The 13,187-nt window shown below is 41.1% G+C and overlaps 1 protein-coding gene across 1 annotated transcript in view; it reads right to left on the bottom strand.

Annotated features, from left to right (window-relative positions):
• The window catches only part of tbc1d1 (TBC1 (tre-2/USP6, BUB2, cdc16) domain family, member 1), a gene marked incomplete in the record, with an annotated part of 45,670 nt that overhangs the window by 7,261 nt on the left and 25,222 nt on the right, over positions 1-13,187 (bottom strand). The window contains 7 exon segments of the mRNA XM_035659797.1: positions 81-181; positions 1,791-1,949; positions 3,279-3,440; positions 6,081-6,281; positions 10,411-10,544; positions 10,747-10,860; positions 11,226-11,342. Of these exon segments, the coding sequence (XP_035515690.1) occupies positions 81-181; positions 1,791-1,949; positions 3,279-3,440; positions 6,081-6,281; positions 10,411-10,544; positions 10,747-10,860; positions 11,226-11,342 (988 nt within the window).

The following is a 13,187-nucleotide window of genomic DNA, read 5'->3' as shown; positions in this document are numbered from 1 at the left end:
GGGGGGGGGGGGGGGGGGGCACACCCGAAAAGAAAGTGAAAGAAAAAAAAGCCAGAAAGAATAGAAGAATTACATGATACCTCAGGGTCCAGCAGGGAGTAGGCTTTCAGTATATTATACAGTGACAGTTGTCCTGCCCCCAGCTGGGCTTGGAAGTATGGATGAGTGGGAAAAGTGCGACCTGGGACAGAAGAAGAGTGAGACATGATCTATATTGCAAAACATCTGCACTGTTCATATTTAGCATGAAATTCTCTGCCAGACAAAGTATCTATTTGATGTCTGAGATCAACCTGATATGCATCTAAAAACACAATAACACAGTTTTAATAGATTGTTATGTCTGACATACTCCTGGAAAGAATCTGAGTGAATGATCCATAAGACACCAAAGCTTCTGGGTGTGCAACACGTGTTTGAACGAAGCATAAACTCTGCCTTAGGGATGGTAGACTTCACGGTTTGCTGTTGATGTGCTTGGTGTATGGGCATGTGCCAACCCATTCCAAGTTGTCATACTTACAAACATGTTTATAAAAACCACACACACATGAATCCAGCCTCATGACTTAAATGACAACATAATGAGCCGGGATCTGTAAAAAAAAAACATTCTTAAAACGTATGGGCTGGTAATTGGCAGGTGTGTGTGTTTTCCGACTGAAAACTTCTTGACTTACAGTGTGTGACATCGAGGCTCTGGCGAAGACAATGACAACGGTGTGAGTGTGTATGCGTCGAATGTGCAGGGGGGGAGTTTATGTTTGCGAACATAATGTCACGACTCCCTCCCTTGCCTGAAGGAAAGAGAATGTATATGTGTCTGTTCTGTGTGCTGAATGTAACATTTGGGAGTGCTGCACTTTAAAACCCTAAATTCTAAACCTTTGTCCTCTTGTCTTACAACTTACTTAAACGCTGCACTTTCGCACAGCCTTCAAGGTGCCGTACATTTTCTACCTGACAACCTCTTTGCTTGGTTCAATATCACAAACAATGTGTGTGTTTTTTTCCTAGAGCACATAACACCTTCATATTGGGCCATGGTACCAACCGTCACTGTATACGCCGTTACCTCCGTCCCCACCCTAATTTGATGTAAAGTGAATAACATGATAGTCAGATGAAAGACACAGGGTCAACAGCAAACACAGTGGAGGTTAAGTGCTACAGGCATAGATCTGTGGGTGGATGTGTATGTGTGTGGGTGTTATATGGGTGGGGTGTAGGTACTGTATGTGTGTGTGTGGGTTTTTGGGTAGGAGGTGTTGTGAACATTTCAGGGTGAAAGCGTTAAAATGAGGTTTGACACAGTGTAATATACTCAGTGCAGGGTTTCTGCTGTGTTCACCAAATTGAACTGAAGACATTTAAAGACCTTTTTAACATAAGAAGATGTAAACCCTTCTTCAGAATCATTCTTGTCAAAGAACGATAGAAAACCAGTAGGGACAATAAGGTGTACAATCATTTCAGTACATGCATTGATTGAAATCTACCCAGATTAAAATTTGATGGATGGCCAACCAATAAAAGAAATAATGAAATGTATGCAGGTTTTGCTAAAATTGAAAGTTGCCCATTATGTGTCACCTCTTTTAATCCGCCTTGCTCGCAAAGAGTTTCGCCCACATCCTCTAACACCACACAATTATCAACTCTGGAGAAAAAGATATGTTTAATTCTTTAATAAACATGTTTTTATGACTTTTCAAAACGTGCAGATTCCCCATCTGCAAAATCTAAAATGTGTCAGTGAATATGAACATATGTGTGCGTGTCCGAGTTACCCAGATCGATGAGAATGGCGTGTTGCTGTGAGGTGAGCTGTTTCAGCAGCTCTTTGTACGGAGCGTCGTTGGAAGGGGGTCGGGAGGGGACTGCCTGCCTGAGCAGAAACTGTTCAGAGAGAAACTTCCAGATCTCTCCTCGATGCTGCCTCGGGACACCTGTCAAAGATGACAAAGATGAAGGAAGATAAAGGTTATAATGGTTGAGTGGGGAGGGGTAGTGCGAAGGTGAAATGTAACCTGCTTTCCTTGACAACTGTTCAGATTTTGATTCTGTATGCAAGTCATGTCTGTAGTATGCAAATCACAGGGAGTTCTGATGTCAGGACTTAGAAATGTGGTGAGACTGCTCAGAGGAGCCTTAACATGACTGTAAAAACACTTTCATGTCAGTCCAGGAACTGATTAACTGATTTAACTGAGTGACAGTGACAGACAGGGAGTCAGAAAATGCAATTCTTAGATTACAAATGTAATTAGATCCAATTGGATTCAGTTTCTTTTAGTAAATTGAGAACTAACCCTTTTATATATTTTATATTTATATATCTTGTTTTGCTTAGAGCATTGCTCTCCATTTCAGGAAACACCCTGTTCACACTCTTTTATGCACATTCACACCTGGAAGCTGCCCAGTACAACCACAACGTGAACTGCTGGCTGACTGAGCAGTTGAGGATTTAGACAAAATTTCAACATTCATTTGTGAAATGCACTTGTTAGTTAGATGAGAGGATAGATACGACTCGCATGTCTGTAAGATAAATATACTGTAAGTCAACAGCAAATAGCCAGTTATCTTAGCTTTCCACCTAGACTGGAAACATGGGGAACCAGCTAGCCTGGCTCTGTCCAAAGTCACCTACCAGAGATATGAAGGGGGGTTTACATCTTGGTTCTCAGCATAAAATTCCTGTAGTCCTGACTATTTGCCTAGTCTGGCACATGGGTCGCCAGCTCTACCGACTGAGCTAACCACGCGCCCGTGACCTTGCAGCTTTAATCCTGACCTCCTCCTCATCAGATGGTGTGGCCACCGTTTTAGTTCTAACACTGCTATTCATTGGCGAGTAGCTTTTCTGTGCGCATTTGTGTTCTGGACTTTAGATCTCGCCTGGTATGTTTGAGACCGAAGGCAGAAGAGAACCCACACATGTCCTCTGTGCAGGACATGCTGATATTAGAAAATGGACAGAACAGAAAGCCTCGACAATAAGAGATAGACACTACTAGGGAAATACACTTGACTTACTGTGCGCACAAAGGGTGAATTAAAAACACTTCATGGAATTTATGCTCTTTTCTTTTGCTGTATTTGGGAAAAGGGTCCATGCTGATGATAAGGAAAAATGTTACACCACATATTTTCAGTTTTGGAGCTTTATACATTAAGCTTTAGTCAATATTTGCTAATACCTGATGATTTTGAAAATGAACAAACATTTACAAGAAGCACTGATATATGTATTTGTAGAGCCAAATATGTACCTTGTGCAACAGCCGCATGTATGGTCTCTGTGTCAAATTTGACCTTTGCCCTTCCAGGAGTTCCCAACATCTTCTCCCAGACCAGAGTGACCTCCTTCAGACACGGAGTGATTTCCTCATAGTCCAGCTTCAGACGCTTGTTCTGCAGATCGCTCTCTGAGGCTACAAACAAAAGTACACACAGACAGTACACGTCAATGATGACAGTATAGTCATAGTAAAAGTAATAGCTGAGGTGCCATCGCTGTAACTGGGAAACCTGGCCAGTGTTCCTGAGAGCTATTTAAGCCCACCTGTCCACTGTGCTGCTCTCTTTGTGCTGTACTTTTCGTTTTGTTTCGCACTAAGAAAATCCACCTCACATCAGCTACTGCACTCGTGCACTTTCATACATGACTGATACAGCTTTCCACACACTCTTTGTTGTGGCAAGCTAGCCTGTCATAACAATAAAACCAGCGTAAAGAAGAAAATGACTTTCTAGCTTCTAAATCCTCTGGGACCCAGAAGAGGAACACTGCTGTGCACGGGGAATTTTGTGTTTTTGGTGATTTATCACTGTGAGCGAACCCTTTCACATTGTTTTTACATTGCCATATACATTGATACAATATTACTATTAAAATATTTATTGTGACCACTTTAATGTCAGTAGCTAGCTCTGTGCTCATAGCATCACAAGGTATTTTAAATAGGAACACAAGGCCACAGCTCTGCGTCTGTCTGACCCTTCATATCCTGTGGCTGGACACAATGCATCACACAGCTGGAATAGTGTGCAGCGTCAGTATATGACATGTAAAACGCCAGCATTAGATCCAATCATATTGTAATTTTGGAAGTTTGCACATGACTCACAGGTGGACAGAAAGTCAAGGAATATCAGAGAGACCCTTTGGACACAGGGACTTATCAATATAATTACAACATATTCCCCATCTATAATACAACAGATGTTTTTTTTTTTTTAATTTGTATTCAAATCTGTGAGCCCATATCCGTGAACCTCAGACACAGATTAACACTACCGATGAACTGAACAGAAAGATACAAACTGTGAATTCTGTTGCAACATGTTGACACTAGTGATCAAAGAACGTGAGGGCACACCCAGCGCCCCTCATCTGTTCCTCTCTTTTTTGACAACACCCTTCCTTTCTCCCTCCGCTAATCTCTGAACCCACAGACCTACTCTTCTTCTCTTTTTTCCAGCAACTCTTACTTCTTATTTAATCCCACATTTCTCTTGTCCGTTAGCCACACTCTCTCTCTCCCCCCCTTCTCTCCCTCCTTTCCCCCTGTGGACTTCCCCACCCTTTCCGCTCATGTGTGGCGTCCACCCAGTGACCAGCTGCAGCTTGGCAGAGCTGGGAAGTGACATCATCAGTACAGGACAGGAAAGAGACAGCAGGCCCCTTCACGTTCCAACCTGTACTAACACCTTCCAGGAAACTGGGGGGAAATTAGGTGTGTAGCCAACAAGGGGGATTAAGCTGTGTGTATTTCCATCAACAAAAGTTTGCAAAATGTAAAGTGGGGCAATTATATTAACACCACAGCTTTATTAACAACAAGAAAATGCTAATTTAGTGGCTTGCAATGAGTGCTTAGCAATGTTTGCATAGAACTCACATTCAAATCCAGAATAAAAGGCATTTTAAAATTAACTTGGCACAAGATAAATTGAGAACATCTCTAGAGATCTGAACACTTTTTATGAAGCGCTGTATATCATGGCCTCAGCAACCGAAGACAAAAAAGTAGCGTGAGTGACCTGAAATGCGTATTCTGGATAACAGAGGAAGAAAACTTGGACGGAGCAGTAGCTGACACACCCAGAGTAAGAATAGATGCTATTGGAGAGGCCGTGGCTCTGCTGTCTGTCTTATCAGCTGTCTGGAGCAGGCAGAGTTTAGTCCATCAAGACTCACTCATTGGCTGCGGCCCAGCCAGCGAAGCTCAGTCTCACCACTCTCCAACCTCTCCTCGCCTCCTGCTCCATTTCTCTCCTTTTCTGTCGCCGGAACACTCCGCCCATGATAACACACAACATGATAGGATACCCCACCCTGGAGCGGACAAAGATACACACACACACTTTCACAGTTGACCCATTAACCAGGCAGCAATGAGAGAGATAAACCGAAAGAATGGAAGACAGGGAGTTGAGCTCCACCCAGACAAATAACGGACAGAAAGGTGGAGCGCACCCTCTGGGAGGAATAAAACACAATTAAACCATAGACGCCCAAGAAAGTTGCTACACACTGTAGATGTGTATGTTCTTGTGTATGGTATGACTACAGCAAATATGTGTGTGTGTGTGTGTGTGTGTGTGTGTGGCTGAAAAGAATGAGGTTGTTTTTCTGACATCAAATTAACCTACACTCTGATATATAGGCAATCATCTCTATCTGTGTAATGGATGAAGTGTTGCGTGTGTGTGAATTGATGGTTTGTATACAGTGCAGGTAGTTAGGTGTGGCTCAGAGCTAGGTGTGTGTTAAAACGTGCCAACTGGGTCAGGAAAGAGGAGGTGTGCTTGGCACGCCCTTAGATATGAAAACACAAGCGCACACACACACACACACAACTATATATTATATAACCTCTTCATTTGTGGTGGGTCCAAATATTTCAAGAAAAACAAAACAAAAAACAGGTGTGCATTTGATTACCTAACCTGTGTGTGTGTGCACATCTGGAAAGAAATGTTGCCAAGATAGATTAAAAATTAGACATCTAGAAAACAACTCATCATGCTATGTGATGAGGCGTGAATAAATTGCGATGCAGGCTCACCCTGTAGTTTCTGGTTCTCCATCTCCATCCTCTGCAGGAGGATCTGCTGCAGTATGGCCTTCCTCCAGAGCTCCCTCAGCTCCTCTTTACTCCTTTTCGTCCTCTCCTCAGGCACCACCCTTATGGATGAGTCCCCACTTCCACCAGCTCCCACCTGGCCCACACACACTCGACCCCCCTCTAGACAGGGGTCCCCCCGCTCTGAAAGACATATGAGATTATATTACATCAGATTCGATCAGATTACACCACATTAGGTGTCTATTATAGCAGTAAATAAGGGAATACAGCAAATAAATAACAATATAGATAATAAGCATGTGATTAACATATACTCAAACTATAAATAACATTTTAATCATAATATTTATAAGCAGGTTGTGTGAAACAACAGAGCTTGATAGAAAAAAGGAAAATTAAATATAAGAAATATCAAATAATATAAAAATGCATACACAAAACCCCCCCCCAAAAAATGGTATTTACATTTTCTATATTTACAGAATATGAAAAACACATCTTTTTTGTCTTTTTATTGAAGTTCACCAATTGACCCACAGTCAATTCAATTTACAACAATCCTTCGGACAATTAAAGAAAAAAAAAAAAAAAAAAGAGCTAAACATAAGATATATTTGACACAGTCAACGCGCACACAGTAAAAAAAATGTGTTTGTGTGACTCCACCCCAAAGTACAGGGTGGATCCCAAACCTCAAAATACCCTGTGTTGTTTAGAGGAAGGACATAACAACCATCCAGATAGCACTTGCTTCTCTTTCAGTTCGTAGGAACATCACAATTCAGTTTGATCACTTCTACACACAAGCACGCATTCACATACCATTGCTTGGCTTAGGTATGTGAACCTGATGCTTATCTTCCCAAAGACTCTTCTGAGGAAATTTTAGAAATATGTAAGATAAGTCACCCTTTTAATTCTCCGACATAGTATAAAACCAAGCATACATCAACTCAATATAGACACACATATACGACGACAATAGCCTTCTTTGTGCCAGATGAGGTTAACATTTATGTATGCCTTTGTGTCTGTATCAGGGAGACTTAGCAAGACGTGCAGAAACCAGCAGAGCACATAGCTCAAGAGTTAGCTTTTAGGTGTGAAAATTCATGGATGCACGCACACACACTTGCACAGAGTGGCACGATCCACTCCCTGAGCAAACACTTCAACTTGGCCAGAACCAAGTCCCAAGCATACATACACACGCACACACACACACACACACACACAGAACATGCAAAGTGGGTCAACAAGGCTGGCGCTTTCCTCTGGCGCTGTCTGTGTGTGGACTGTCAACATGACCTTGAGACACCTCCACCCCCTCCAATACGCACACACACATTCACACAAACACTCACTCGACACACCCATGACCTCATGTATGTAAGCACACACATAAATACACACCCAACTTGCATTCAGCCAGCACAAAGCCCATCACACTGACCTGCTTAAAGCACAGTTTTTCCTTTCCTTCACGGCAGTTGACTGTCAAAATAAACTTGAGGTGCAGATTTCATTAATGATGAGGAGAAATTACTTAAATGAAATGATGTGACAGGCCTTAACGTCACTAATCCCTCATGAGAAGTGCTCAGGGGAAAGGTGGATAAAAAGGTCACATTAGTCCCATATTCCTGGTGCATTTATTAGACCCAAATACAGAATCCAGTGGGGTGAGTGCAGAAGTGAACAAATCAGTGGGAACTCCTTACAGTGTAATGTAATCAATTACTCTTGTAAAACATGCTAATTTTATTAAGGTTATAAAGCTCAGTTGTCAAGACTGCATCAAAGAAGAGTCAATTGAACTGTACGGAAACATTTGTAGCTGCGGTGTGTGGACATTTTAGACTTTGGCACCTCCCAGTGGTGGCACAAAAAAGACACAGATGCAGATAGCCAGCCTGTTACTGTGCCTTTCAGTCCGTGTTTGGGGTCTAATAGTGACCAGTCTTCCTTTTTCTAATGCAGCCTTGGTTGTCTTGACTCAAAACCCCTACACTGTGTGAATAAAATAGTAAAATTCAACTGCATTATACTGTAATGTGATTCTATTATCCACTGTCAGTAGTTGAAATGACTCACACAGAATAATGGGTGCTGTGCAACTGTTGTTGCCTTGTATAACATGGTGAATGATTCTGTTTTCTGTAAGAACAGAAAGCAAAAGTGACTTACGTCCATAGATGCCACCATTTAAAAAGACATCGTTTTTTTCCTTAGTGTGCTCTTCTTACAGGCGTTACAGTGTGACCAACCCAAATATCTGAACTGTCAACACTTGTTCTGTCATACACACAGTTTATGTAATTATCAAAAAGCAGGATCTGAAGACGTGCAAGCACATGCATGATTCCCACGTCTGCTCAGACACATATGTTTCTGTGGACACATACTAATTTAAGACTGATGATATTTCAAAGGTAACTGAGTTTAAAGCTATATTTCACTCAACGTACAACACTGTGTTCTACTTGTATCCTTCACATTTCAAAATATTTAACAAAGCTGTCAATATCCAGGTAGACATACTTTTGATTATTTTTACTCGCCAAAGGCATTCAAGCTTCACATTCATTTCACTTCAGCCCTGTGTGCATGTGCACGTCAGTCACTCACAGTCTGATAACAACGGAGATACGTGAGCTCCTGGTTATTTTGGTCTTAAGTTTAGACTCTTTAACAGGGTACCCTGCTCTGCTGAGAATGGCATTGGGCTTCATAGCTTCCTACACATTATGTATGCTTTATATATTTTAATACATTTTCCCTCAGCACAGGAATATAATATCCCAACCAATTTTTTGGTGCCGAGGATAAAATCCTTAGGAACACAAAAGTAAAATAAACAGAAACAAATTACCAGGATCTATGTCATCATATCAATGTGTTTTATGCATGATTTCTAGACTGGGATTTCAAGAGGAAAGTACATTAGAAGTGGGTACAATAGCCAAAACTGATCCCAAATCCAAACCAAAAATGCTTGAATGAACATGAATATCAGTGTTAAGGAACACCTTGGGAAAGATGGCAGGTATTGGAAAAACTGCCAGGAGGGAGGTGATAATAGCGACTTCAAGTTCATACAGGAGAGAAAGAGCTATGGTAAAGGGATCTATTCTCATTCCCTTCCCCTTTTTAAAGCACACATGTACCATGAGATTAAATCAAAGAGTGACACAGAGTGGAAAGGCTTTGTCACTGCACCACTGTCTACACACTGGGACCTTGCATGGCTGTTTTTAATAATAACACAGGTGACGTAGCACATGTGGGGAGTCTTGCTCATCTTCTTATTTTGGTAGGATACTAAGCATGCACGAACGCCAAAGAACATGTGTGTTTACACAAGTTCCTTGACCTGTCTTCCTCTAAGGAAGAAGACAGTTCTTCTAAGGAAGACGACATAAAAGTTTACAACTAGAGCATGTAAAGTAATCCCTGTGTAAAGACCTCATCCGTCAAAGCTCTTTTATTCTACAGACGCTTACACTCACTAAGTGCACAAAGCAGTATTTTTGTTATCTAAGTAATCTAAAAGAGATATACGGCATGTTTATTGATGACACTAAGCAAAAAATGTGCATAAGTAATTATAATTTACTGTATCAAACAAGGGCCGTGCAATATGACGATATATATTGTGAGATGATAGAAAAACATCTATTGTTTCATATTATACTCAATTTATTTTATTGTTCATCCTAATTCACACTCTCCCAGAGTTCATGTGAGAAAAATATGCACTTTGAAGGGGTTGATGAGGCAGGAATGCAAAGCAAGCGTTTCACTGGCATTTACGCACAAACTACTTTAATCTGCTCCCCGGGCTTTCTCTCCCACATACACACACACACACACACGCAACTCTGCTCCACTCTACACACACACTGGTTTGCCCCGCCTCTTTCTGTTCCTCTCTGTATCTCCCCAGCAGTATGTTTTATAAAGACGCCCTAAAAACACCATGATTCCATATTCACAAAAGCAGAGAGGAGGCTTGTTGTTAATGAGCCCGTGGAAATTGGTACCTTCTCTACCTTCTCCGAGTACCAGATAACACTTCCCTCTCTTCTCTTTTTCTCTCTCTCTGTGTTTCTCTTTAAGAAGTTCAAATGTGTCCCTGGACGTTAAAATACCAAAGTGGCCCGCCTAAGTAAAGGCTGACAATGAGACATTAATATTTAATATTTTGTTACATGCTTAATTGAAGATTTGCACAACCGTTCTAAATAAAAGGAGAAAAATAATCAAATATGATATGATATATAAATCGGTTTGTGAGTGTGTTCTTTACCATTGGCTTCTGTGTTCTTCTGAGGTGTAGCCACACGTAGGAAGATCTGCTGCCTCCACGAGTGGCGGTGGCTGCGCAGAGGACTTTCCCCTACCCAACATGCTGCACTTTGTGTGGACAGAGCTGCTACATCACTGAAACACAAATAAGCGCACGCACAGGAATGGTTACATAATATGCCCTGATAAACATTCAGTAGGTAGTAACACACTCACGTTCATTTACATATTAAAAATGACTTAAAATCAGTTAAAAGTGATCTATGACAACATTGAGCTACAGCTATGCTGGACACACTAACATGGGTGTGATTGTTTGGTGTATATGTGTGTCTACCTGCTCCTTGGCTCAGGACAATCGTTTTCATGGACAGGGGCCAGAAATTGAAATTTCAGAAAATTAGGGACAGAGGAGGAGGAGTGGAGACGAGCACGCAAACCACCCAAAGGACTGAGATGGAGAATTGAAGTGGAAAAAAAGAAGAAGCAGAAAACAGGTAATAAAGAGAAACTTAGGCCCCGGTCATACAGAGAGACACATTGCTTAAGAGAAGTGCTTTTGAATTGTGGAGTGCTGAAGTAAAAATAAAAGCAGAAAATAGTTTAACTTTTGAAGAGACACAGCTTCCATCACCTTTCAAACTCTACTCAAGCAATAACTGACACGTTCGGTATCTCGGTCTGAACGGGGCCTAACATAATAACATGGAAAACAAGGTCAAAAGAAGGCTTGAACAACTAATAAGTGCACATAAAACAGAAAAACGGCATGAGATACTGCATGAGTTGTACAGAAAGCCTGTGCAGGATTCTCACCTTCTTTTATTGAACCGGGCTCCAGAAGAAGGTGAGGAAGGATGATGAGGGAGGAGAGGAGAGGGAGATGAAGGGCAAGGAGGAACAGGTGGAAGGGTGGAGTCAGTTGGGACATTTCTGAGAATCAGTGCAAATATAGAAAGAAAAAGCAAAGAGAAAGAGAGCAAAGACAGTCACAGACTCTGAAAAAGTATGAAAACAGAAAATACATAGTGAAGAGAAAAAGCAGGAAAATGGAAGAAAAAAGCTTTTTGACCGCGGAGTTGTGAGACACAGATTGGGATTTTTTTCTGAATTGTCTTTTCCTGGTTTACACGGCAACATTACAGCTATAATTGAAAAAGCCATGCAATATTCTGTATCAATTTGACTCGTTTACCAGAGTACTCCACTGATTTAGAATCACACTCCCATAACACTGTCAAACTCATGATGGAACGTTTAAAAAAACAAAAGAAAAATCAATGCAGCAGAACCAAAGATATGTTTTTGTTTTTAATTCCACACTATATTCTTCCTTGCCAAAACCTGGTGCCTACGTTACCCACAACGCAACTAGACCGCCGACACTTCAGCTGGAGATTTGAGTGTGTTATGCTAAAACCAACTATGTAGCCTTCAGCTGCTAGCCTCAAGTAAAGATGAGGATCGGGCAACAGAGGTCTGGCAAGTTCATTTTCAAACTAGTAAGCCCAAACCGATGCTGGCTCAAGTAAAATCACTTGAGAAAAACTATTAGATATCATGCAGCTCCCCCTGTAGTCACAAAAGGCTGTATATGCTTTTGTCAAATACTGGTATGCAGTAGTCCTCCACAACACCTGTAAACAGACTTGGAAGAATAAAATCAGTGAAAATCCTCTTTAAGCTCCCATCTGCTATCACCAAGCACAACTTTACGTCAAGACATTTATGGTCAGATAAATAAGGGAGAAGAAGCAGACTTTGGTTCAAGAGCAGAGGAAACAGAGTTGATACCCAAAGATTTTAAAGAGATAGAGTGTCACTTTTCCGACTGAACTGAATTACTTCATGCATTAAGCTGTCTGTATACTTCAATATGTACAGTAGTTCTTTATACCCGATCTGCAGTGTATTGTTTCCCTTTGACACAGATACCCCTGCCGTCACAGACAAAACACATGTATGACATGCTCTACAGAACATGCGTCACCATTTATAGAGACTCAAGTCTGCCAGAGTAGTTCCACACTCATTAAACCACAAAATTATACAGAAACCCATAAATATAACCACAATACCTACTGTACTTTCTCTCTTACACTTCTCTTGCTTGCCCACTTTTTCTTCCCTCCTTTCTTTAGCCCCTCTTTCTCTTAAAACTCTAATAGAAACAACCCCAACCCTGAAACACATGTTCACCAAAGCCAGGTTGTTTGTAGGAATGGGAGCGGAGAACCGGTTTCAAATTGTCCAATCCATCTGATTCGTATGCCTCTGAGCTTATCAGTTCCTTTTATCAAAGCTGGCATGTTTTTACAGAGTTGTGCTTTGCAAAACAATGACATCAAACTCATGTATGTATGCTACTGTTATCTTGCAACAAGAAGGAGACTTGGCAGAGAGGAAGAAAGGAAGTTTGTAAAGCCAAGTTGCATAGTATGTAAATACACTAAACTAAGATTTGACCCCTTCACTGTATTGGTCTGAGGGGGGTAGAAATGTGCTTCACTTGTTGACCCAGGAAGAGGATACAAATTGTTATACAGCGCAGTAGGAAAATGATTGATATGCAACATATCAATTATTTAGCCATGGAAATACTTGTGTCCAACACTTGCATGTGGTGTATTTCACATCTGCTTATGTGATGTGATGCGATCTCAGATCTCATAATATTAAATTCTACTGAATAAAGTCAAGCAATATTTGAAATAATTTCCTGGTTTGTGAAAACTCACAATGAACACAAATGCTGTACAAACACACACGCACACACAC

The sequence above is a fragment of the Morone saxatilis genome, unplaced genomic scaffold, assembly GCF_004916995.1.
Source record: "Morone saxatilis isolate NCDOM2014 unplaced genomic scaffold, NCSU_SB_2.0 Contig17, whole genome shotgun sequence".
In the NCBI taxonomy this organism is placed as follows: Eukaryota; Metazoa; Chordata; class Actinopteri; family Moronidae; genus Morone; species Morone saxatilis.
Note: the sequence above shows the minus strand (reverse complement) of the source record. Positions and strands in the feature narration are given on the sequence as shown.